The 27,646-nt window shown below is 44.3% G+C and overlaps 1 protein-coding gene and 1 long non-coding RNA gene across 2 annotated transcripts; one reads left to right on the top strand and one right to left on the bottom strand.

Moving 5' to 3' along the window:
• Positions 1-11,079: 11,079 nt before the first annotated feature.
• LOC120701502 lies at positions 11,080-12,407 on the bottom strand. The gene is made up of 2 exons (XR_005686128.1): positions 12,219-12,407; positions 11,080-11,391 (listed from the first exon to the last, which is right to left on the bottom strand). It is a non-coding gene; the product is annotated as an uncharacterized LOC120701502 (long non-coding RNA).
• A 2,863-nt stretch (positions 12,408-15,270) lies between these two features.
• On the top strand, positions 15,271-18,870 carry LOC120699384 (receptor kinase-like protein Xa21). The gene is made up of 2 exons (XM_039983359.1): positions 15,271-18,076; positions 18,207-18,870. The coding sequence occupies exons 1-2, from the start codon at positions 15,307-15,309 to the stop codon at positions 18,596-18,598; spliced, it is 3,162 nt and encodes a 1,053-aa protein (XP_039839293.1). The 5' UTR covers positions 15,271-15,306; the 3' UTR covers positions 18,599-18,870.
• Positions 18,871-27,646: the final 8,776 nt, after the last annotated feature.

The following is a 27,646-nucleotide window of genomic DNA, read 5'->3' as shown; positions in this document are numbered from 1 at the left end:
AGTTGTTCATGTAGCTACTGGGTTCACTCCACCAAAATCAATAACACATATGCTTAGAAATTGGTTAACAGGCATAGGCAAGAAAGAAAGAAGTTTGATTTTTGTTGGGGCTGCAGCTCTTATGTGGGCAATATGGTGTACACATAACGCATATGCTTGTGTGTTGAGAATTTTGTAAAAATTTAGCTGTGTGCGGCTGCAGAGGCAGGAGATGTTTCCTTTATCTAAAAAAAAAGCTACCAATCATAAAACAAGTGGGTTATATCTATGTTTAAATTTTTTACTAGCCTCCTAATGCATTTTGACATGGATTTTGCTTCTACCATGAACAAAGCTCCCCCATCAAATTCAAACTTGAAATTCAAAAATTAGCCAAAGGAACAAGCAAAGAATTGAATAGGTCGCTAGTTACTAACCTCAAACCGAGTAGTTGATACCAATACTTCAAATGAGGCACGAAATCCTGAACACCATGGTGAGAAATGGCTGAAAAAATGGTGCGAAAAAATGGAGAACTTGGGCAGAAGGAGTGGGAGGGGACTATATATACTACGCCATTTTTACCGCCGGCCTGAGAGTGGTTGTGCGCAATGGATTTTGGGGTTGGCGGTGAAAACCATTTTCACCGCCGGTCCTAGCCACGGGCCGGCGGTGAAAATTATTTTCACCGCCGGTCCTAGCTACGGGCCGCCCAACCACTCCTGGGCATTTTCACCGCCGGTCCTTTAAGAGCCGGCGGTGAAACATTTTCACCGCCGCTCCTTTAAGAACCGGCGGTGAAAATGGTTTCTGTAGTAGTGATGATTGGTTCAGGGCAGTTTGGCGTAGTATACAAAGGTTCATTCCCGGCCCTAAGGAAGAAGGTCAGATGTTTGCTGTGAAATAAAGTATTCAAGCTCTGTCAGTCTGGTGCATCAAGAAGCAGTCTTGCAGAGTGTAGAGCCTTAAAAAACATTTGTCACCGCAACCTTGTAAAAGTGATCTCAGCATGCTGATCGTACGATCCTTTAGGTAATGAGTTTAAAGCCCTGGTGCTCAAGTACTTGCATAACAGTTGATGTTGCTTCTGTTTTAGAGTACCTTCACATGTGGACCGTGCCTCCAATGGTTCACTGTGATTTGAAACCAAGCAACATTCCCTTTGATGGTGACAATCTTGCTCGTGTTGGTGACTTTGGGCAGCCACAGTTCCTCTATGGTTTCTCTTCTTATTTTGGACTACAATCTTGCTCGCTAGTCTGGACTGCAGCAAGCCATGGGCGAGCGGCGAGGGGCGGCGATGGCGCGGATCTAGTTGTTTGGTCTCTCTTCTCCTTCTCCCTACTCGATTCTACGGCGGTGACGGGGGCTTTCTTGCTGTTGCTGCTGGGCTCTGTGGGAGGTAGTCGGCAGCGTGTTTGTTTTTGTTGTCCGATTGAAATCCGACGGTGATAAAAAAAGAGACGTCGTGGACGAATGAGGTGCCAAATCCAGGGTCAGGTTTCGTCTTTTAGAGATTGTCGCCATCACAACCCGCCGTGGCTATATGTCGCGAGGGCGACATTGTCGCCTAAAGCGACGGGATGAGAGAAAATGAGAGATCAGACCCAGCAGGTGATTCTTGTTTCTAGCCCAACTAGATGGATAAGCCCATTAATATATACTACCTGGCCTGCTGAGGTGCAAGCGGGTTACTGGTATGAGCCGCTGTTGTGGTCCAAAACTTTGTATCAATTTTTGTTTTTGTTTTCTTGAGGATTGACAAACATCAATTAAATAATTATGCCTATACACATGCATGCACCATACTGCTGCCATCGCTGACACGCTGGCTCGAAAACAAGATAATCCTTTTTTTACTTGCTAGCCGATTGAATGCTTTACGGGGTTATACCTTCTCATATTTATTTTTTCTCTTTTCCTTTTTCTTTCTTATTTTATTCCTTGTTCAGTTTTTCGCTGATTCCAGTATTAATTTTTTTACCATATGGCATGTTTTATGTAATTCATCTCTTTTTATAATTATTACTAGCATTCATTATTATCACTTTAATTCGGCTCTTAGCAAACGTATGCTCTATTATATTGTGTTGATAGTGAAAATTTATTTGTCATAATGTGAATTTATTAGTTCATGATGTATAATTATCTATTCACTAGGCTAATTTAATGGCTATGTGGACTTAATAGTTTGGATGTCTACAGATCTATACTTACTATCAAATTATTTATCATATTTATAAGCGAGCCATGCTTAATGTATACTAATTTATATGTAAAGTAGACTTATTAATTGGTCTGTGAAATAATTTATTTATTTAATATACTATCTGTTTAGCATGTGTATATATGCTTATAAGAATAATTTTTTCAACATAATTGTTTTTTCTTCATGTAAACTTATATGTCTAGGTGTACATAATTTGTTCTTAATGCTAAATTATTTGTTCTCTTTGTACACTACATTGTTCAATAATGTTGACCCATTTGTTCATGATATTAATTTCTTTTGTTTAGCCTATGCAATCAAATGTTTGTGATATTTAATATTTTGTTCGTAGTTCATTATTATTTGTTCATTATGTTTCTTTTTTGTTTGTAAAAATAAATATTTGTTTGTGCTATTAAAATATTTGTTTCTAGTAGCCGAGACTAATTATTTAGTATTAAAAAATATTTTTTTAAAATATTGTACAAACATAGGCAAGATTTGTCTTATTTTGAAGATCTTGTCATAAGAAAGATAATGGTGCAACTCAAATTTAATCTAGATGCTCGGTTTACTACTTATAGCTTTTTTCAGTTTGGAATATGCATGAATGTGGATGACATATCATTATCTATCCTTTTCTGCATTCATTCCCAATCTCTTCTATTTAGTCTCTTAATAGTCAACATGCGAAACATCTTTCCCTTAAATGGGCTGGCCCAAAATACACTTTCTCTTCGGATGATGGTTTGTGCAACCATCACCTAAGTGATACCGGGTACGAGCGGCGGAGATGACCTAGCTTTCTAGGGTCTGGCGACTTCGGCAGCGATCGTCTCCGACGAAGGATTTATACTAACTCTAGGCCTCCCCCGTGCTGATCGATCTGGCCTTACTCGGGCTGACCAAGGGGCTGATTTACTCAGCTTCCCGGCCTTGGTAACGTGTCAGATCCGGTCGGCGGGTGGTGAGGGCAAAGGTGGAGGCATGGCAGCGGAATCTTCAAGGTTGAAGATGAAGGTTTTCAGTGAAGCTTCGGTGATGAACACCATGTGTTCTGCATGGAATCTGGTCCGGGATTTCACGTTCCGGTCAATTGGGAAGAAACAGAAGAAAGGTTTTGAAGAGGAGAAATATCAGGCTTTGGCGGGCTCCAGTTCGGAGTGCCGCCTAGTGCAATGAGTTGCTTAAGTTGGAACTGTCGCAGCATGGGCAACGCTACGACAGTGAAGGAGCTTCGTGATTTGGCGAAGCAAGTTGCCCTGACTGTGCTTTGTGTGCTAGAAACTCAGGTTCATAAAGCTCGTGTCGAGTCTTTGAAAAGTACTCTAGGCTATGATAATTCCTTTGCTGTTAGCAGTTTAGGTCGCAGTGGCGGCCTAGGTATCTTTTGGAATAACAATACTAGAGTGGAACTTTTACCGTACTCGCAGTACCATAATGATGCGATTGTTACCGAGTATGGGAAGGAACAGTGGAGGTTAACGTGTGTTTATGGTGAGGCTCAGGTGGCTGAGTGACACAAGACCTGTGACATGCTAAAGTTCATCAAGGCCTCATCACATCTACCTTGGGTGTGTATGGGGGACTTCAATGAAGTTCTGATTAGGGAAGAGCATAAAGGGGTGCAGGAGCGAAGCCTAGCATAGATTGCAGGATTTCGGGAGATGGTTGATGTCTGTGGACTGTACGACCTCGGTTATGAGGGTACAGACTGGACTTTTGAAAAGAAAGTTTCAGGTGGCTCCTTTTGCCGCATGCGACTTGATCATGTGCTGGCCACCTCCGACTGGTACTCGCGGTTTCCGTTGGCACAGCTCACTCATCTCACTACAGCGGCATCGGATCATGATCCAATTCTACTTCATTGGGTTCCTGCGGACTAGGGGAGGAGAAAAAATAAAAAGAAGCTATTCAGGTACGAGATGATGTGGGAATCCCATGATGATTTTGTTAACATGTTAGCGCAGACCTGGTAGGAAGCAGGGACAACGCATACACTCCAGGAGCTGCACAACAAATTGGCAAATGTTGCTGGCTGCCTGAGTGAGTGGGGAGTACATACTTTCGGCCATGTCCGAAAGGAGCTAAAGATGCTGAATGACGAGCTGAAATGCCTCATATCGGATGCTGATCGCATAGGAGGCCCTTCTCATGCGGAGATCAAGGTGGTAGAGAGAATTATGGAACTGAACCATCGAGAGGAGATCATGTGGAAGCAATGTTCCAGAATTATGTGGCTAACAGAAGGAGATAGGAACACTCGTTTCTTTTACCTGCGAGCAAGCCAACGTCGCAGGACGAATCACATCTCCAAACTAAAAAAAGCCTGATGGCATGGTTACAGTGAATGAGGAGGAGATGAGAGCCATGGCGATAGATTTTTTCGGACGCTGTACACAACGGAGGGCACGACTGACATGGACCAAGTCTTGAATACGATACCGACTAAAGTGACAGCGGTAATGAACGAAAGTCTGATGGCACCTTTTGAGAAAGATGAGATCAAAAGGGCTTTATTTCAGATGTTCCCGACGAAGGCACCAGGACCGGACGGGTTGCTAGCGCACTTTTTCCAGCATCACTGGGAGCTTTGTGGTGATGAGGTCACTTCAGTGGTACTCCGGGTCCTGAGAGGGGAGGATGACCCAACTGTGATCAATAACACATGTATTGTGCTAATACCAAAGGTTGAAAATCCAGAGGAGTTGGGCCAGTTCAGACCTATCAGTCTGTGTAACGTCATCTCCAAAATTGCCTCGAAGGTGATGGCGAACAGACTAATGATTGTTCTACCTGAGATCATCTCAAAGGAACAATCAGCTTTTGTCCCGGGGCGCTTGATTACAGACAATATTATTACAGCTTATGAGTGCATGCACTTCATGAAAAAGAAGAGAGCTAGGGACAACAGATTTTGTGCACTAAAGCTGGATATGAGAAAGGCCTATGACAGAGTGGAATGGGACTATCTGAAGGCTGTGATGATACGTATTGGCTTCCATAGGTTATGGGTGGAGATGGTTATGAGATTGGTAACAACCGTTTCCTTCTCAGTGCTTTTTAATGGAGACCTATTGGACACCTTTGTTCCTTCAAGGGGAATCCGTCAGGGGGACCCAATCTCACCCTATTTGTTTTTGCTAGCAGCAGAGGACCTTTCGTGCCTGTTAAAATAAAGAATTCAGTCATCGAGCTTAAGTGGAATTAAAGTGGTGGCATCGGCTCCGATGGTCAGTCACATTCTTTTTGCAGATGACAGCCTGCTGTTTTTTATGGCAAATAGGGAGAGTGCAGAGGTGGTCAAGGAAGCTCTGAACACATATTGCCAGGCCTCTGGACAGAGGATCAATGCAGATAAATCTTCCATTCACTTTGCAAAGGGTGTTAGTGGAAATATCCAGGAGGAGATCAAGGCTTCCCTACAAGTGCACAATGTGGCACTAAGCGAGAAGTATTTGGGGATACCCCAGATGTTGGTCTTTCGACCAATGGAGCCTTCAAATATCTTAAAGATAGAGTGTGGAAGAAGGTCCAAGGATGGATGGAACAGACCTTATCAGCTGGTGGGAAAGAGGTCTTAATCAAGGCTGTGGCACAAGCGGTACCGACCTTTTCTATGTCCTGTTTCAGATTACCGTGAGGCCTTTGCCAACATATTGATGGACTGCTGAGAGGTTTCTGGTGGGAAAGCAAAGTGGGTAAAAGGAGGACATTCTGGGTAGCATGGGAAGACATGACAAAACCAAAATATATGGGTGGCTTGGGTTTCAGGGACATTGAATTATTCAACCTTGCCTTATTAGCAAGGCAGGCATGCCGAATTCTCCAAGAACCACATGCCCACAGTTCAAGAGTTCTTAAAGCAGTTTACTTTCCGGAGACAGACTTCCTGGAAGCTGAATTGGGACCTTCTCCATCTAGAATTTGGAGAGCTGTTATCGACGGGAAGGATATTCTAAAGCAAGGCTTAATTACGCGAATTGGGACCGGTGAGGAGACGGATGTTTGGCAGATGAACTGGCTGCCAAGAGATGACATGATGAGGCCGGTTAGCTGTTTGAGCAACACACCGCCGGTAAAAGTACATGAACTGATTGATCCAGTGCTAAAGACATGGGATTTAGAAGTGCTCAGAGTGCATTTTTTGCCAATGGACTGGGAACTGATAGTGAGCATACCCTTATCAACCTGGAGGCAAAATGACTTCTGGGCCTGGCACTTTGAAAAATCCGGTTTGTTCTCGGTCAGGTCAGCGTATCGGATGCTTGTAAACAACCGGGAGCGAAGGATGGATTGGATTGAACATAATGCTAGTCGATCTAAAGTTCAAGCGGACCAGAAGGAGTGGTCGGACTTGTGGAATATAAAAGTTCCTTCCAAGATTCGCGTGTTTCTTTGGAGACTTGCGAGACAGTCAGTTCCGACCGGAGATGTTCGATACCGCAGAAACATGGTGCAACATCCTAATTGCACCATCTATGGCAAACCGGACTCATGGAGGCATTCACTGCTGGAGTGTAACATGGCGAGATGTGTCTGGGCTTTGCAAGGAGAGGAGCTCCTGGAGTTTATCGCACAAGCCCAACAGGGTGATGCGCGGGGATGGATACATGAGGCCATAGCAGTTTTACATCACGAGAACTTAATGCGTCTGGTGGTAACTTTGTGGGCGATCTGGTATGCAAGGCGATAGGTGATTCATGAAGAGTTGTTCCAGAGTCCGCTATCGACTCATTCTTTTGTGGAGAAGTTCCTATTTGAACTGAATATGGAGAAGCCACGGGAGGAGAGTTACAAGGGAGAGCGGCCTCCAGCACCAAGATGGATCCCGCCACCACAAGGAATGATGAAGATCAATGTCGATGCAGCGCTGTCTAAGAACTCATCTATGGCAGCCGTTGCAGCGGTAGCGAGAGACGAAGCTGGCATCTTCCAAGGTGCGTCAGTTCTCGTGGTGATGGGAGTTTCTTCACCCGAAATTGCAGAAGCACTGGACGGTAGGGAGGGGCTTGCTCTTGCGCGAGATCTGGGGATGCAGAGGATTATGATCGCATCTGATTGTGTGAATGTGGTGCGCAGCATACAGGGGCCAGGCATGGGCTTGTATGGCCACATTGTCCGGGAGATTAAGGCGGAGATGATGAGCTTCACAAAGGCAAATTTTGTTCATGAAGGCAGGTACTCAAATGGCGATGCCCACAGAATAGCAAGAAGCTCGATATATAATGATGGAGGGTGATATGTATGGTTCATTGATCCTACGGATGGAGTTTGTACCAGCTATAGTGCTACTTGATAATAAAGCTGGTGCAGTCCCTTAAAAAAAACCTAAGTGATACCGAAGAGGATAAAAAAAAGCCACGGGCGGTGGAGGACGTCCGGAGAGCGATGGAGACAGGCATCACGGCAAGGGGCTCGATGAAGCTGGAGTAGGATCGTGGCAGCTGACGGCGGGAGCTAGGAGAGATGGAGGAGGAGGGCAGCGCGGGGGTAAGCAGAGGAGATAATGGCGTTGGATTTGGATGGCAGTAGCGGTTCCAGCAGCGGTAGCCATCGGAGGCGGGGAAGAATGGCGGCGAGGGGCAAGCATTGACGAGGAGGCGAGCGAAGGAGATGAGCATGTTGGGCCGCTTGTGGGCCATCTTCAGATGATATCTAGTTATTTTACCACCTGAAATAATAAATAACCTCGTCCGTGCATCGCCGGATACATAGCGACACCGACATGTGGTGGTGGCCCGAGATACACCATGTGGCGAGTAGCAGAGTTCTCTCCTCCATGTGGGCGTGTCAAAACCTGTAGTAAAGCCTTGCTGCGGGCTGCAGGCCAAATATTGATCATGAGGACCAATGGTGTCCATACTCAGATGATGAGTGATTGGCAACGTTGTGTAAATTTGATATGTTTCTTGGCTCGTGATGTTCATATGCAGGATGCGACGTGGCAGTCGACGGTTGCAGTGAAGGTCAAGCAAAAGGTTCATGCTGATGGACCAAGGTCGGTGAAGGATGGATGCGAGTAGGCTTGGACCGAGGGACCCGAGGAGTCGGGATGGAGTCACGGGCGGTCCCCATAGTACACAGCAAAGCAAGAGTACATGGAGGACGAGATGGTGATGAAGATGGTGTCGGCCAATTCAAAGAGGAAGGCAATAGCGAGTTCGAGTGGGCAGCCCATGTGGCAGGAGCGCAAAAGATCTTGAAGGTGTCGTGGCACATGGCGGGAGGTCGGACACGCGACGACATCGGAGTTGGCAGGTTTACCGGTTTGGGCCTCAAAACAGGGCGGCGGCAGGTTTCCCGGTTTGGGCCTCAAAACCTGGGGCGCATCGGTGTGGTCGGATTGCCGAGGTTGAGGGCACGTGGCGCCATCGCGAAACTTGCGTCGAGGCGAAGCAAAACAAGAAGGCGGTGTGTCCATCCGATGCTCCTATATAAAGATGGATCATTTTGGCTCTGCATGGGTCTGTATCCTAGTTGATAGTCTAGGGGTATTTTAGTCATTCGCCAAAAACCTTATATCGATAGGTATGGTAAGAGGAGGGTTGAGCTCTTAAAACCCTAGTTCATTTGGTCCTCTAATTCTTGTGATTTTCGGACTAGATTTTGTGCCAAGATTTTCTTGGGAATGGAGGCCCTAACCACCTTGTGTCCTCCAAGACTGAAGATTTGAATTCTTAATTTTTATTTCGCTGTGTTTTTTTTCTGTGAATTTTAGGATTTGGATTTCTACTCGATTTAGTCCCTGATTTTTCGGTGTGAGTTTCGTTTTGATTCGTTGTGATTTGAGAGAGTATTGTTGAAATGAAGTCTCGGATCTTTTTGTTTTTTCTCTATTTCTTCCTCTGTTCTTGGGTGCACGGCGCTCGACCGGGCGAACCACAGCCACCTGGGCCCAAGGTAAGGCCCAGGTGAGTGGAGGGCGAGCGCGCGCGCTCGGGCGGCCAGCCATGGCGGCGCGCCAGCGTGCAGCAGGAGCCAGCAGCGGTGGCTGCACTCGAGTGCCTGCTTCTGCTCGCACGGGCCAGCAGCTGGTAGCTGGGTCAGGCAGCCCCTGTGCGGCCCCGCTCATGGCGCAGCTTGTGGCCCAGGAGGGGCAAGGCCACGCGTGGCCCAGGTGGGAGTCCGATGTCCACGGAGGGAGGCAGCCCAGCACACCGAGGCAGGCAGCAGCCCAAGGTAAGCCGGTTCCTCTTTTGTTTTACTAGTTTGGTTTCTCACAGGGATTTAATTTATGCTTTAATTGATTAGTTTGTGCTAGTATTAGTTCTTATTAATCTACCTGCTTAGTCAAGTCCTTGCTTTAGATAGCCTTTGCATGCTTAGTTAGCTAGTTTTAATCTCTTATCTCTTCTCCTATATACTACTAAAAAGAAGTAAGACTTCGCTCCCCGCTGGGACCTGGCTGCCCGAGTTGGCGGCGCCGGGGCTTGGCGTCGCCTCTCATCGGGGCTGGCCGAGCTGGCTGCGCTGTGGTGCCAGCAGTGCCTCCTTCTAGGGCTGGCTGAGCCGACCACACTGGGGCATTTTGCCGCTTGGGCACCGTGAGCCGCTAGAGAAGATGAGGGAGAGAAAAGAGGGTAAGTGTAGGGGAGAGGATGATTGAGTGGAGGGAGAGAGAGAGAGAGTGGATTCGTGGACAGATCTAGAGCAGAAGATAGGGGAGGGAGTCGGGCGGCTGCTAAAAAACTTTTAGTCCCGGATGTTGGCTTCGTCCGGGACTAAAAGTGCCGTTTTAGTCTCTTTCCGCAGCCACAGCCGGGACTACAACATTTAGTCCCCATTGATGGTTTTAACCGAGACTAAACGATAACCTTTAATCCAAGTTTGGAGCAACACCAGGGCAAAAGACTCCTCCCTCGTCCCCATGGGCCTCTAGCAATCGGACTCGGGCTTTTATTGGTCTCGGGGCCTACGGCGGCCGAGATAAATGTGTAGGATCAAAAGTCTTTTCTGTACTAGTGCGTTCACCCAATCATAACCCTATAAGCATCTTCGAGAGATTAAAGCAGCATATTTTAAGATTGATAAATTACCATAACTTAGAGGTGGTAAAGGGCCTTAGAAATTTGACATAGACATAGCTAGAGAATTGCACGCTAGTACGAGTTGGTAATCTCCTATTAGTTCCAGTCTCCTGCCCAGTACAGATTGCACGGTTTCCCGCCCAGTATTAAAGGGACCATTTAGTATGGCTGGTCGATAACACCGACCGATACTAAATGGCTTTGTGCCAAAAAAATAAAGAAAAATTTGAGGAACAGTTGGGAGATCCCCGCACACGCGCATTGTCCTGAGTCACAAGTCATGCGAATTTCACGAGTAATATGCGCATGTGAGGTCCTTAGGATATGTGCATGTGCGGAACTCACAACCTCAAGCCTCACGCGCACATTTGGTACCTTTCTTACCATCTAGTCCGGGCCATGTGATGGAGTTAGATATGCTTTTGGCACATTTGGCACATGTGATGGAGTTAGATATGCTTTTCTTTTGAAGTAACCAATGGAGAACCATATAGTCCGGAGCAAGACACCAACTGGTACTAAATGTTACCCTTTAGTACCCGGTGTTGTCATTGACCGATACTAAATGGCCGCGTCATTTTATTACCGGACCAAAACACCAACCGGTAATAAAAGATGACATTGAGTACCGGTCGGTGTTACCGACAGGTACTACATGACCTCCTAGTACCGAAAATTCCTACTCAGTACTAATTTCGCGTGTTAGTACTGGATGAAAATATGTGCGGTACTAATGTGTTGGACGAATGCTCATTTTTTTCGGAAAAGGAAAAAATCTAAGAGCCGGGCTCTAATCTAATACAATTTTGATCTAAAAATACATAAGAATCAAATTGGATTGTGAAGAGACGACTAGTGTCATGATCCGTTACCACTCCATAAACTTCTTGCTATTAATCAACACATCAGCCATCACTGAAGATTCCACAGCAAGAAATCTTACCAGTAAGCTAGACTCGATACACGACTTCCTGGTCACCTACTTCACACTTCACGCATTTAAGGCATCTCGTGAACATCTAAGAAAAATGTACAATAGACTGGTAGCTAAGATAGACTCCAGTGTCAATTGCCCCATCTACTACGGTTTCCATATCTGAAGCGAGAAATTGATCAGGGCCTCCTGCCTGGAGGATTAAAAACTGGAGGCTTTTGATCAGGGTCTCCTGCATGCTGCAGTAATTAGTATGGTCTATTAGATGAGATAGTTAACTCACAAACAGTAGTATCATTTTACAGAATTGTTATACAATATAAAGGCATTGAACGTGTCGAGCAAAACTTGAGATGATTTGCTACGGCGAATTGAAGACCCGAGAAACAATAATATTTAATTTGTATACAGAAAGCATGATCACACCCCTCCCCCCCCACCCACCCAAAAAAAACACAAGCAGAAGTACTAATTAATTAATTAATGTGGCAAGCGCACCGTTGTTTAGATCGTGTACTTTTCCTATTGAGTTTATGATGATGACATTTATGTTGTGGTTTCTTATCGATAATACAGGAGTAGACACGTGGCACACTTCAGCAAAACCAAAAACACATTCCTGTATGGACAATCAAGCAACTTCTACCCATGGCCTGGTTGAATACATACAAGTAACCAAACAAACTGCTATACACCTCCGTCGTCGAGCCTGGCTCTCGGATCCGAGAGCCAGGCTAAGACTCCGAAGCAAAACAATTATGTTCATAATATGCAAATGCTCACGCAAACTCATCTTTATAAACACATGCTGCATGTACACCCTTCAACATACTTCTTGTGTCATTTGCGAGTAGGATAGATAGTGCATCAAGTGGATCAGTGTTTCTTTTAAACAGTACACAGGTGTTATGTAGCGAACCCAATGGTTTAGGAAAAGTTGCGACAGAGTTCCATGTTGAGTTTCTGACAGTTCGCGAACTTGCAAGCAGAATATACTTGGGGTGCAAACTTTGTTGTACAATGCAAAGGTTAACTCATATCTACGGAATTCGTAGTATGTGCATACCGGGTTACCACCAATTTCGACGGCCGACAGTTGAAGACAAAATAGCATCAACAGCGCGGTTACGATGGCAGCAAGTTCTAGCAGATGATGATACATCTGGTGCCTTCTGGGTGGAAAAGACACCATCTACCTTAACTCTGAAGTGTTGGGCCGGAGTGCTTTTTTGTTTGTTTGTAAATGTGCATGCTCGATCTCTAGGCAGCTATACCCATCCTCTCTCTATATATAAGCTGCTATACCTAAGTCATGTAATTAACCATGTAATCACACAGCTGCACGCTAATTTTGACACGGTGTGTACATGTGACTGCGCGTGACGACTCTGAGTCCACGCCTAAGAGACCGACGACCCGAGAGTTCATGATATGCGTGGAACTTTCGTCGTCGTCAAGGCCAAAAAAGTCTAAGAGCAAGCACACGTTTTACACTACCGGAAACTGCGAATTCGCCATGTGCCTCATTTTCCGCCATGTGCAAATCCATGGGCACACGGCGAACAGAGACTTTGCCGTGCGCAATATACAGAACACACGGCGAAATAGCAGCACACAGCGAATTGAGGCTTCGCCGTGTGCCGCTGCTACGGCATACAACGAAGACGCCTCTTTGCTGTGCGCCACAGGCCGGCACATGGCGAAGACACCTATTTGCCGTGTGCCACAGTCCGGCACACGGCGAAGAGGGCGCCACGTGCGCCATCCGTTCACCCACGCTAACGGCCGCTCGACCACGCTAACGGCCGTCCGACTTCGCCGTTGCTGGCGTCAGGCACACGGCAAACCCTCCTCTTTGCCGTGTACCATAGGCCGGCACACGGCAAATATAAGATTTTGCCGTGTGCCACGCCTTTGGCACACCACAAAATAAAAAAATTACAGCGAAACCATATACGCGGAGCATGATCACGAAAATGTGGCCAATCGTTAAATTATATAAATTCTAAATGTAGTCTAAAAATTATGAAATTTGTCGTCATGTCATGATATCATACATGGAGGCTATGGTAAAAATTTGGTTGGATTTTTCACTTTTTTTCACAAATGCTGCTTACAAATTGGAGTTTCTCCGGAAAAGATCCATAGAGTTTGGAAGATTGCAGTGACGTCTGTACGCGTAATGATGTGCAAATTATGATTTGTGTTCAAAACTTTTTCTATAGGCAATACACCACATAAAGCAGTTCATGTTCAATTATGGTAAATTTTGGATTTGTTTGCCATTTTTTGATTTTTTTAGTAATATTACAATTTAAGTGGGAATATTGAAATTGAGCTATATATGCATAAAATAATGCAAAAAATTTCAAAAAAGCACTTCATATGATATGTTTAGTCAATTTTGTAATATTTTTCAATGTACACGGCCATGGCACACGCCCATGGCACTTCGGTCACTTTGCCGTGTGCCAGGGCCATGTCACATAGCAAAGTGATCATTTGGGCAAGCCTGGTTCATTATTTCGCCGTGTGCCACGTCCACGGCACACAGCAAACTGACCAAGCTTCGCGAAGCCTTTATTTTTGCTATGTGCCACAGGACCAGGCACACGGCGAAGCCGCTCTGGCGCTGGGCCCCTCCCCACGTGTTTGCCGTGTGCCGCCTCCTAATGCACACGGCAAAGTCATCATCTTTGTCGTGTGCCGAATCCCTTGGCACACGGCGAACACCTTCCCGACGCCGTCAGTTCGCCGTCATGCCGTCTCCTTACTTTTTTTCACCATGTACCAAGAAAAACACACGGCGAAGGTATTTGTTGTGTGCTCGAAATCTGGCACACAGCAAACTAGGCATTTGCCGTGCCCGTGGCTGTTGTCGGCGGTTCGCCGTCGGCCACCCAGGCTTCGCCGTGTGCCCCAAGCACACGGTGAAGTCACGAAATCCGGTAGTGTTATCTGCTATACTACTGTTCGCAGACAATTCAGTGCTGCTTAGTCATGCTTGTCGTGTGGACGAACAATATGGACAAAGCTTCCCCGGAAACTAAAGAACCCGACAGCTACCAGATTTCTCGCCAAACCCAGCCGAAAGTTTTGTCAGCATCTGCTTCTTTTTTTTCCATTCTAAATTCTTGCCTCCAGTTACATTGTGCGCGTTGATGTCAAGTTGCCCCCACACGATGGTGGGAATCGATCTTTAGCCTACTTTAGCTGCCATTCACTATCTATATATAGAGGTAAGAGCAGGTTAATTTTGCATATGAAATCGTGTGACCTATTTTCATTCCTCTAGATTCCTCTTGACTGAAGACCATCAGGACTAAGACTAAGTAGTTGGGAATTAGATTCTAACTAATTGAGTTTGATCTTTATCACCTCGACTTTGCTTATGAACATGGTTTGTTGAGTTGTGTCCCATAAGCAAATAATTCGGATGAAACAATCAAGGGGGGTTATTAAGGCTAATGACAGGTGAAACCAGATACAATTTTTTTAGAATATGGAAAGTTCCGACCTTGATCGGTCACACGCAAATGACTACAGTCAACAAGAATAAATACAGCACGCAGGCTGTCAAAGCATAGCTTAACTTAGAAACAAACCCAAAAGAGTTTACAGACAGCAAAACAGCAGGCAATGACCGTCCAACGCTATACCCTTGGCCCGCCACAAATGTTGTAGGTGATGTGTACCTAAAATGTTTTAGATGGTTCGTCAGTTTTTAATTATTTATGAGTCACTCAAAGTACTCCCTCCATTCTTAAATATATGACGTTTAGGACAAGCAAATTAATTCATTTTTGAACTAAATAGGTTGTCCTAAGCGACATATATTTAAAAACGGAGGTAGTAGATGTTTACTTCACTGTATTTAATATAGAGCTATATTACAAGCTCTCTCTAATACACATATGTGTGAAACCAAAAATATGGTCGTTGGTCTTGGTGGGGTGTCGGCTCCACGCAAATAACTTTATTTATGGATTAAATTAATTTGACTATATAGATTTCCAATTCCCTTTCATCTCCTATGAGGAAATGGTTTACAGGTAGAGAAGGAGGGGTCCAAAGGGGTGGTAGAATACTTCAACTATATAAACTCACTCACACCTGCCATTTCATAAGCTCATAAGCTCCCTGCCATTTCATCCATGTCTTCACATGCTATATGCATCATGTTCTCCTTACACATCATCTTAATCCTCCTCTCCGGTGCATGCAAAGCAGCAGCTGCGCCAACCATGAACCACACCACCGATACTGCAGACCGAGAGGCCCTTCTCTGCATCAAGTCCCACCTATTAACGTCAAAGCCCGCTGGTGCCCTGACCACATGGGGCAATAGTTCAGTACACTTCTGCCGCTGGCAAGGTGTCGTGTGCCGCCGCCGGCGGCGACATGGCCTGATGGCTCCCCGGGTTGCCGCCTTGCGCTTGGAGGAAGAAGGCCTCGCCGGCAAGATCCCGCCTTGCATCTCCAATCTCACCAATCTGAAACACATCCACCTTCCAGTCAATGAGTTTAGCGGATCAGTGCCACCAGAGCTGGGCCAGCTTCGCAGGCTCGTGTACGTCAACCTCAGCTTCAACGCCCTCAGCGGCATGATCCCTGCTGAGCTTGCATCGTGCTCTCGCCTCCAAATCATCGCCATGAGGAAAAACAATCTTGAAGGAGGTATCTCTTCTTTCCTTCTCAATAGCTCACTGATCCAGAAGATTGATCTTCGCACGAACAATCTTTCCGGACCAATTCCTCCCTTGCTAATGAACTCCTATGCCAGCTTAGAGTTTCTGGCTCTGACCGAAAATAGCTTATCCGGTGAGATACCTTCATCATTAGGGAACCTCTCCTCGCTTGCGGTCCTGATTGCAGCGGAGAACCAGTTGACAGGAGGTATCCCAGCAAGTTTAGCGAGGTTATCGAACATACATCTTCTCGACCTCACATACAACAATCTCTCTGGGACCGTACCCAGCTCCATCTATAACCTGTCGTCGTTAACTTCTCTAGGCATAGCAGGGAATGGTCTTGTAGGAACTTTACCTTCTAACATGGGCAACACACTCCCGAACATTGAGAATCTAGTAATGTCTGAGAATAATTTTCAGGGAGGGATCCCTCGATCACTAGCAAATGCGACAAATCTTGTAGTTATCCACCTAGCTCAGAACTCCTTCAGTGGAGTTATTCCTTCTTTTGGATCCCTACCCAATTTGCAGAAGCTGATGCTGTTCCAGAACCACTGGCTTGAAGCCGGGGACTGGATGTTCCTCTCTTCGTTGATGAATTGTACACAGCTTACTATGCTGACTTTGGATGGGAACAACTTACAAGGAGATTTGCCAAGCTTAGTAACTAACTTATCAAGAAATCTAGAATACTTAGTCCTTGGGTCAAACCACATAACAGGGACAATACCAGCAGGTATTGGTGATCTGGTTAGCCTTTCTATGCTATATCTCCAAGATAACAAGATAACTGGGCCTATACCTGCTTCTATTGGAAAGCTTCACAATTTGTATGCCATGGATCTATCAAAGAACTGGTTCCATGGAAACATCCCAGCATCATTTGGTAATTTGGGCCGATTAAGTGAACTTTATTTGCAAGAAAATCACTTGAGCGGAGCCATACCTGCAGATTTAGCTGGATGCAAAAATTTGTTGGCATTGAACCTTTCTTCTAATATCTTGTCCGGGCCCATACCAGATGGGTTATTTGGTAAACTGAACCAGTTGAGCTGGTTGCTTGACTTGTCACACAACCAACTCACAGATTCCATCCCAGATGATGTCGGCAGCTTTATCAATCTGAAATCCCTGAACATCTCCAACAACAACATCTCTGGAAGAATCCCATCCACTCTCGGCTCGTGTGAACTCTTGCAGGCGCTTCGCCTCGGAGGGAACTCCCTTGAGGGGCAAATCCCATATTCTCTTGCGACCTTGAGAGGCATTAAAGAGGTGGACTTTTCTCAAAATGACTTGGCCGGTGAAATTCCAGAATTTTTTGAGGTATTCAACTGCTTAGAGTACCTTAATCTATCTTTCAATAAGCTTGACGGCCCAATCCCTACAAAAGGAATTTTTGCCAATGCCACAAGCAGAGTTTTTCTTCAGGGAAACCCAAGTCTATGCACAAGCACGAAATCGCTGCACTTCCCACTATGTTCTATGGGACACTCTGGTAGGAAGAACAGAGTCGCGGTTTATGTTTTGGCTATTGTATTGCCCAGTGTTGCCGTTTCTCTCCTCTTTGCCCTCTTCTTAAAGAAGAGAACAAGAAAGGATTCACGTCTGATGCATGAATCATCAAAGGAACCGAGGATTCGATCCTATAATGACCTTAGCAAAATGACAAATAAATTTTCGTCTGCCAACATGATTGGTTCGGGGCAGTTTGGCGTAGTTTACAAAGGTTCATTCCCTGATGGAGAAGGTCAGATGTTTGCTGTGAAAGTATTCAAGCTTGGCCAGTCTGGTGCATCAAAAAGCTTTCTTGCAGAATGTAGAGCCTTAAGAAACATCCGTCACCGCAACCTTGTAAAAGTGATCACTGCATGCTCAACGTACGATCCTTTAGGTAATGAGTTCAAAGCCCTGGTGCTCGAGTACATGCCAAATGGCACCCTTGCAGACCACCTTCATACTAAGTCAAGATATGGATGTCTAAGCTTAGGTGCAAGGATCGGCATAGCAGTTGATGTTGCTTCTGTTTTAGAGTACCTTCACGTGTGGAGTGTCCCTCCCATGGTTCACTGCGATTTGAAACCAAGCAATATTCTCTTTGATGATGACAATCTTGCTCGTGTTGGTGACTTTGGGCTCGCTCAGTTCCTCCATGGTTTCTCTTCTTATGGTGGGCACCAAAACTCAACAAGCTTGTTTGGACCAAGAGGATCAGTGGGATATATCCCACCAGGTGAGCTTATGCTTTTATTCATCAATATATATTCATCTTTTTTTCATCAATGACACTATGCTTTATGTGCAACCTAGCTTGTTGGCATAACTAAAATTCGGTTCATAACATGCTTCCTACAATAATGCAGAGTATGGCTTGGGCAGTAGAATCTCAACTGAGGGTGACATATATAGCTATGGTATTGTTCTCTTAGAAATGCTCACCGGGAAACGCCCAACCGATGAATTGTTTGATGATGGTTTCACCCTACACAAATATGTTGAGGATGCACTGCCTCAAATTGGCGATATCCTGGATACTGATCTCAGCAGAGAGATTGTAGGGGATCATAGCAGTCCTACTGAATCACAGGAACAAGACAATGAAACAGAGGTTCAGAAGTGTATTCTGCAACTGCTGAACCTCGGGTTACTATGCTCCCAAGAAGCACCAAAAGATCGGCCAAACATACAGGATGTATATAGTGAGGTACTTGCAGTAAAAGAACATTTCCTTTCCTGTTGTGCAAAGAAAACATAACAAATTTTCGGTGACATTGGCAATTGAAGCAGTATTGAAGGCAGGGAAGTTAGAATGGTTTTCAAAGTAATAGAAGTGCTTGCATATGGTGTGGATGGCGCTACAATACATAGGCTTGTATGTTATTACAGTAGTAATTTTTGTATAATATAACCCATAAATGTAACACCAATAAGTGGGTGCCGTACTGTCGTAGGTTAAAGTTGTGAGTTATATTTTGCTGTGATGGGCTGATCCGTATAATCATTGATGTGCAAGCATTTACAACAAAATGTAATGCCCATCAAAAATCCTTTTGGATTTCTCAAAATCGACCATTTAAAATTGGCCAGAAGGTGAAACAAGCAGGGTCTTCATTTAACGTTTTGCACCAAGATTAGAATCGAGTTTTATCATCGCAATACCGAGTCCGGTGGTACATGCAGCCACTCACCCACTTTCTGAGTACTGGAGACTAGTTTTGCACATTTGTGTCCGGCTTTATTACAAGAACAATGAGAAAAAAAACAATTTTAGACTATAGAAAATTTTTACTAAGATCCTGCAAGTGGAACAACAAAATTGACAAAACTTCAGATTGTTGGTGGCACGTAGGGTTGTAAATGATACGAATAATATCCGTCCATATTCGAGTTCCAATTCGTTTATTGGGGTTAATATCCGTTCGTACCTGAGATCGGTTATTCAGTATCCAACACCGTACCCGAATCCGAAACATAGATTTTTCATAATATCGATATCCATTTCTATCTTATCTGACAAATTTGATATTATCCATACCCAATCCAAATCCGAGAAGGAAAATAACTATATGTATTTATATCCGTAAGTATGTGACCGTATTCGATTCATTTACACCCCTAGTGGCTTGTATCGGGCTAAAGATCAACAACAACAACTTAGTGACACATAAGTTTACATTTGTGCATATTCTTCAAATTATGTTGTTAATGTTAGGACACGAATGGTTATCCTAGTTCCTATGTTTGATCTAAGTGGTGTGGAGCTACATCTAAGCTATTTTAATGACAATGCTGAAGGCCCGAGACTTTGATCTGAATGGTGGTCTCCTAGCATGTATGAGTGATACAAAGAACGAATGACATAATAAACCTCGTCAATGCATGGGCGGAATTGAGCTTGTAAAACTAAGGAACTCGATTGTAAAACTGTCAATACATATAACGATGTCATAATAGAATAATGAGCTCATGAAAAAGATAGTTACACCAACTAAAAGCCTATCAGAGATACATAGGTTATCCTGGAAACGATAGCTCCACACTTTATACGCAATCGATTGGGGTTGCGTACGCCTAGAAGTCAGCAACATCTTTAGAATACTTCATAGCAACTTTCTCTTCTGAGCAGCAGTTTTAGCAAGTGTAAGTACACTTATGGTTGGTACTCAGCAAGTATATTAGAAAATAAATGGCATGCAAAGCCTAAACAAGGATAAATGTTGGCTAAATAAAGTGGTAAGCATTTTAAATAAACAGTTGAACATTAGCAACCTATTTACTAAGCCATGAATAAATCCTTCCTACATTTATGAAGTAAAAATATAGCTCAGTAAGTTTAGAATATTAAATAACTAAATTAAAGCACAGATTCCTATTAAGTTGTTATGTGAGGGTTCGAGCCACTCTTGGCTGTGAGTATGGCTGATATATAGTTTTATACTATGCAGACGTTGCACACTTTACCCACAAGTTGTGTCTTCCTTAATGCCCAAGGTAGCTAGTCTCTTAAACACTTCTGTCTAGTGTTTAGCCGCCAAACTCTCCGAGGGATACCCGAGGATATTGATTGTAAGCGGGGACTCGTCGAGATCAGAATGCGATGGTGCAAGGAACACAAAGAATTAGACAGGTTCGGGCCGCCGGAGCGTAATACCCTACGTCCTGTGTGGTGATTTGTATTGTTTTAGATGTCGAGATGTTTTGGAGGGGTCCCTCCCCGCCTTTATATAGTCTGGGGGACAAGGTTACATAAAAAATTCTAGCCGAGTACTAGTAGAGTCCCCGAGCTCGAGTAGTTTCTTTGTACATCAACTTAAAAGGAGATTTGCCAAGCTTAGTAACTAACTTATCAAGAAGTCTAGAATACTTAGCCCTTGGGTCAAACCACATAACAGGGACAATACCAGCAGGCATTGGTGATCTGGTTAGCCTTTCTATGCTATATCTCCAAGATAACAAGATAACTGGGCCTATACCTGCTTCTATTGGAAAGCTTCACAATTTGTATGCCATGGACCTATCGAAGAACAGGTTCCATGGAAACATCCCAGCATCATTTGGTAATTTGGGCCAATTAAATGAACTTTATTTGCAAGAAAATCACTTGAGCGGAGCCATACCTGCAGATTTAACTGGCTGCAAAAATTTGTTGGCATTGAACCTTTCTTCTAATATCTTGTCCGGACCCATACCAGATGGGTTATTTGGTAAACTGAACCAGTTGAGCTGGTTGCTTGACTTGTCACACAACCAACTCACAGATTCCATCCCAGATGATGTCGGCAGCTTTATCAATCTGAAATCCCTGAACATCTCCAACAACAACATCTCTGGAAGAATCCCATCCACTCTCGGCTCGTGTGAACTCTTGCAGGCGCTTCGCCTCGGAGGGAACTCCCTTGAGGGACGAATCCCATATTCTCTTGCGACCTTGAGAGGCATTAAAGAGGTGGACTTTTCACAAAATAGCTTGGCCGGTGAAATCCCAGAACGTTTTGAGGTATTCAACTGCTTAGAGTACCTTAATCTATCTTTCAATAAGCTTGACGGCCCAATCCCTACAAAAGGAATTTTTGCCAATGCCACAAGCAGAGTTTTTCTTCAGGGAAACCCAAGTCTATGCACAAGCACGAAATCGCTGCACTTCCCACTATGTTCTATGGGACACTCTGGTAGGAAGAACAGAGTCGCGGTTTACGTTTTGGCTATTGTATTGCCCTGTGTTGCCGTTTCTCTCCTCTTTGCCCTCTTCTTAAAGAAGAGAACAAGAAAGGATTCACGTGTGATGCATGAATCATCAAAGGAACTGCGGATTCGATCCTATAATGACCTTAGCAAAATGACAAATAAATTTTCGTCTGCCAACATGATTGGTTCAGGGCAGTTTGGCGTAGTTTAGAAAGGTTCATTCCCTGATGGAGAAGGTCAGATGTTTGCTGTGAAAGTATTCAAGCTTGGCCAGTCTGGTGCATCAAAAAGCTTTCTTGCAGAATGTAGAGCCTTAAGAAACATCCGTCACCGCAACCTTGTAAAAGTGATCACTGCTGTCACATTTTTAGTTTGTAACTGGCACACATTTTTTTTCATGCTTTCTTCAATGATAGCCAGTATTTTTTTTCTAACTTTTTTGTTTCTGATTTTTTCAATTTTTTTTGCAGATGCACTATGTTGACAACCTGCAGCATGAATTAAATACAAACCCGTTCTCGCTGCCTCGATGTGCTTTCCTCGACACAAGTACCATTGATTCTATAGCAAACATGGATCGCTGGCGAGATGTCTCTAGTGAGACTGTTGAGTTTGGTAAACTTATGGTAAGGACTCACACCCTCTTGGCACACACTCCTCTTCTTTTTTTAAAATATTTTTTAAGCTTCCTTTGCAACTGCACTGAAGGCAAAGTTGTTATTTGTGTACATATATCATTGCAATTTGTTATTGTGTCCCTCCTGTTGCGCCATCGGCAGCTTCTTTCCCGCCGGCACCAGTTGCTCCCAACAGGGGGGCTGGCACCTCTGATGCCCCTGGCGGTCATGCCGCTGCCAATGCGGAGCCTCCACCCATGTACCGGTACCCTAGTTTCAGCAGTTCTTTCGGCCAAAGTATTGTTGATGTAGTTGGAAGAAGCAGGAAGTCGGAGGCGCTTAGCATCTTGAAGGCATTTGATGACCGCACCAGGCAGGCCCAGGTTTTCATGCAGAAGGCTATCGAGTATACATCAAGGGCAAATGAGCTCATGGCAAAAGCCCACCACGAGTGCTTCACCTCCATGCAGAAGCTACTTGTTGATGCCCATGCCGATAAGGCTTCTTTCAATATGGCTAGGAGGCCGGCTAGACCAAGAAGCGAAGAGACAGCAACAGCGGGCGTACAATCAGATGATGACAATACAGCAGATGATGATGATCCAGAAACCAGCGATGGATGTGATCGCCCCCTGGACGACAGCCCGCTGGAACGTGAAGACCCAGAAGATGAAATTCTGGAATAACCGCCAGAGGATTCTTATCACAGCTCTCCAGCGCGTAGCCACGGAAATGATGATGCCGAAGACAGAGACATTATGCATGACATGGATAACATATGTGACATGTCATACAACTCACCGCTTATCGCTCGGGATGCCCTGGTACATGCAACAGTTATTTCTATTTTTCTTTTCCACGCACCATTTTTTGTTACCTTTTTCTTTAACGCAACCCCCCAGACCCCCCCCCCACAATTGAGGACTCACTTCCTTGATGATAGTCCAAATAAAATGTAATACTCTGACAGCTTTTTTTGCAATCTGTCTACCACACACTTGCAATTTCTATATGTAATGATTTGCAATTTGTGTTTTTTTCAAATCAAAATCAGGAATCCAGTGACGCAACTGTAAGCATCTAGGCCCTCTAGGTATGTTTCGGTGATTAATAACAACCATTATTGTGACTAATGAGTTTGTGCAGCTTAATGAATCATTATCGCTCATTTGGTCATTTGTTAAAGAGGCCCCTCAATTTCGTTATTCAAAAAGGCGATCTCGGTATTCAACTCAAATATATATCAAGACTAAGGATCTTTCTAGTCCTAAGTGTCGTAAGGTTGAGAAGGACACTTAGGTTAGTATAGGTTTTATAGTTTTGTAGTGATCGCACTATTAAGAGGGGTTAAGGCCAAGTAACTTGAGCATGGACATGGTCAATTAAAAATGGATGCACACTATGGTCACTCAGGTTCTAAGAAGTTCAAATAAATGGTTTTCAACTTATATCTCAAGAATATTTGGATTTCATTCAAAGACTCAAATCAGAAAAGGCAAAATCAGAAAAAGTCTATACACCGGTTTAACCAACGACTCAACTTTTCTATACGTCGGTTAAACGCAGTTATCAGAGTCTGGACAGGTTCTATACACCGGTTAAACCGACGATGTTTGAAATCAACATCGGTGCATTAGTCCAGAGTTGGTTTTTCCAGGGTGTTTTAAGTTCTATACACCGGTTAAACCGACGATGTTTGAAATTAGTGTCGGTGCAATTGTCCAGTGAGTTGGTTTTCTCAGGGACTTTAGAAGTTATACTCACCGGTTAAACCGACGATGGATTTGAGTTAACGTCGGTGCAGTTGTCCAGAGACTTGGTTTTTCAGTTGATCAGTGGACAACTACACTCACCGGTTAAACCGATGATACGTCGGTTAATCTGCCCAAGTTGTAACGGCTAGTTTTCCAAATGGGCAGTTTACATTCATCGGTTAAACCGACACTGGCTATTGGAGGTTCGTCGGATTAACCGGCGCTAAGCAGTTTTCTGGCAGCTTTTCTCCAACGGCTCTATTCGTGTGAGCTGCCTATATATTCCCCTCCAATGGGTCATTTTACACTCTCTTGACACCAGGCAACATTCATACACTCATATATTGTTGAGAGCCACCTTGAGCTTCATCTTTCACACATTTGATTGATTCAATCATTCAAGAAGCAAGACTAAGGACTTGAGTAGAGAGAAGCTTGTGTGCATCCGTTCTTGGTGATCGGTTCTTGCTCAAGTGAAGGCCCTAGCTTGTTACTCTTGGTGATTGGCAGCACCTAGGCGATCTTGGTGATTGAAGGTGTTTCTTCCGGAGCTTGCCAAGGATTGTGGGAGCCCGAAGAAGTTTGTACGTGGCTTGAGCTCCACCACACCAGGACGGTGAACGGAGACTCTTAGTGAGCGCCCAAGTCTCGGTGACATGGGAGGTGACAAGACTCTTAGTGAGTGTCACAATGTGGATTAGGGGTGTGTGCCAACACATCGACACCACGGAAAAAAATCCGATTGTCTCTTGCCCACTCTTTCATTTCAAGCACTTACTTTCATGCAATTATTCATGTGCTTGACCTTAGAGATCATAACTTAGCTGTACCTTGGTTAGTTTCTTTTCTTGTTGTATCTTTGATAGCTTGTGTAGTTTGCTTAGTTAGCCGGTTGGTGAATTGAGCCTTACTAGCATTGCATAGGTTAAGGTTGCTTTAATTGTTTTAGAAATTTGAAAAAGGCCCAATTCACCCCCCCTCTTGGTCCATTGATCCTTACAATTGGTATCAGAGCCTCGTTGCTCATTTGGATCATTAGGCTTCACCGCCTCACTTCGAGGGCAAGAACTTTGCCTATTGGAAAGTTCGCATGGCCGCATACCTTGATGCGATTGCCCCCGAAGTGTGGTTAGCAACAAAGATCGGGTTCACCGGAACTCCCACCTCAGAGCAATTAAAGTGGAATGCAAAGGCTAGAAATGCAATTTTCGAAGCCATTAGTGAGGAAGTCTTTGCTAGAGTAAATGGCATGGACTTAGCAAGTAATATTTGGAAAGAGCTAATTGAAATTCATGAAGGCTCCACAAAAGTCCGTGAACAAAAATATCACTTGTTTAGAGCTAAGTATGATTCCTTTAAGATGCTAGCTCATGAAAATTGCAATGATATGTATTCTCGCTTGAATGTCATTGTCAAGGACATTAATGCTCTTGAAGTTTCTAAAATTGACAGTGGCTCCATCAACCGCAAGATTCTCATGCTCCTACCAAAGCCCAAATACAACATCATAAATGCAATGCTTCAAAAGGAGAATCTTGATACGATGGAAGTTGGAGAGCTTGTGGGTGAAATTCGTGCTCATGAAATGGGTATTCTTGGTATGTCCGAAGAGCCAACTACAAGCAAATCAATCGCTCTCAAAACCAAGGCCAACAAGCCCCGCAAGCTCAAGATGATCAAGCAAGAATCAAGCTCAATCAATGAAGAAGAAGATCATCATGAAAGCTCATCCGATGATGAAGAAGATGGAGAACTTGCTCTCATGATGAGAAAGTTCACACGCTTGAGTGACAAGATAAACAAGAAGGGTTACAACTTTGACCCCAAAAGAAGAATGTTCCGGCCAAGGGAAGATGTCAAGCACAAAACATGCTACAATTGTGGAGAAAAAGGTCACATCTCTCCCGATTGCCCCAAGCCGGACAAGAGAAAGAAGGACAACAAAAGCAAACATCGCCATGATTCAAGCGATGATGAAGAGAATGAAAAGAAGAATAAGAACAAGAAGCTTGGGAAGAAGAAGAGCCATGACAAGAAGACCAAGCTCTTCCCAAAGAAGAAAGGCCACATCAAGAGAAGCTTCTTGGTGGAAAAACAAGAATGGGTGACTGATGTCTCATCAAGCGAAGATTCAAGTGATGAAGAAGACATCGTCACCATCGCTCTCACAAATGAAGAACCATCGCTACCTCCACCGCCTATGTGCCTCACGGCCAAAGGTAACTCTAAGGTATGTGAGAGTGAAGATGATAGTGATGAAGAGCTTGACCCTTATGAGTTTACTAACCTCATTAATGAGTATACATCCGTCATCAAGAGGGAAAAGGGCAAAGTCAAGATTCTTGATAGCACTCATGCCAAGTTAGAGCTTACCCACTCTGATTTGCTTGGCAAGTACAATGACTTGCTCAAAAAACACAATGAGTCACTTATACTTGCTAAGCAAGTTGAAGAGAGCCACAAAAAGCTTAAACAAGAGCATAGGGAGTTGGCTCACAAGTATCAAGAACTTGAATTTGCCTATGAAGCAATTGACCCAAGTCTTGAGAACTTTGTCAATGAAACTATTAAAAAGGTCAATGCTTCTACTTCATGTGATGACCTACTCATTGATGCAAAGTGCTACTAATATTGTGCCCGAGCTTGCTCCTTCTAGGGAAAATGAATTGATGGATCAAGTGGCAAGCCTCAAGAGTAGTGTGGAGAAGCTCTCAAGAGGAGAATACATCCACAAGGAAATTCTCTTCAACAATGCTCGTGACTATGGCAAGAGAGGTCTTGGTTCATTTTCGGAGCCAAATCAAGGCACTACTCCTTCTCCGGAGATCAAGACTAGCTTCATCAAGGAAGTTGGTTCATATTGCCAACATTGCCAAGTCACCGGGCACCACACTAGGGAGTGCACCTTACCATCATGTCCTCTTCCCACTTTACCTAAGAATTACTCATCAATGTTTCAAAATAACCATTTTCTTTTGAGTAAAGTGAAGGGCAAGGTGAAGGCCAAATTCATTGGCAAAATTACTAAGGAGTCAAAGAAGAAGCTCCCCAAGCAACTTTGGGTCCCAAAAGCTCTTGTCACACATGTGCAAGGCCCAAAGCTTGTTTGGGTTCCTAAAACTCAAAAGTGAATTCTCATGTGTGTAGGTGAACTACAAAGCCGGTGGAAAACATTGGGTACTTGATAGCGGTTGCTCTCAACACATGACCGGCAATAATAGCATGTTCACCTCTCTTGAAGACCCCGGCGATCATGAACATGTCACCTATGGTGATAACTCAAGGGGGAAGTCTTAGGTTTGGGTAGAATAGCTATTTCTAAAGATTTATCTATTTCTAATGTCTTGTTTGTAGAAGCACTTAGTTTTAATCTTATATCAATTGCTCAATTGTGTGATCTTGGACTAACGTGTGCCTTTGACAAGAATGGTGTTGTAATAACTCTTGAAGAAGACAAGTCATTGGTATTCACGGGGTTTAGGCATGGCAACATTTACTTGGTGGATTTCTCTTCAAAGCAAACAAGCTACATGACATGCCTCTTGACCAAGTCGTCTCTTGGGTGGCTTTGGCATAGAAGAATTGCTCATATTGGCATGAGCAACCTCAAGAAAGCCCACAAGAGAGGGATGATCACTGGCTTGAAGGACGTCACTTTTGACAAGAACAAATTATGCAAAGCATGTCAAGCCGGAAAGCAAGTTGCAACACATCATTCCATCAAGACGATATTGTCTACCTTTAAGC

This window comes from Panicum virgatum, chromosome 3K, assembly GCF_016808335.1.
Source record: "Panicum virgatum strain AP13 chromosome 3K, P.virgatum_v5, whole genome shotgun sequence".
Taxonomy (NCBI): Eukaryota; Viridiplantae; Streptophyta; class Magnoliopsida; order Poales; family Poaceae; genus Panicum; species Panicum virgatum.
This window is presented reverse-complemented; position numbering and strand designations above follow the sequence as displayed.

What these genes read in the sequence shown, in the direction of transcription:
- LOC120699384 (XM_039983359.1), top strand. Translation starts at nt 15,307, where the DNA reads ATGTCTTCACATGCTATATGCATCATGTTCTCCTTACACATCATCTTA. An exon ending in AGTGGGATATATCCCACCAG is followed by an intron (nt 18,077 to 18,206) that starts GTGAGCTTATGC and finishes ACAATAATGCAG; the next exon opens with AGTATGGCTTGGGCAGTAGA.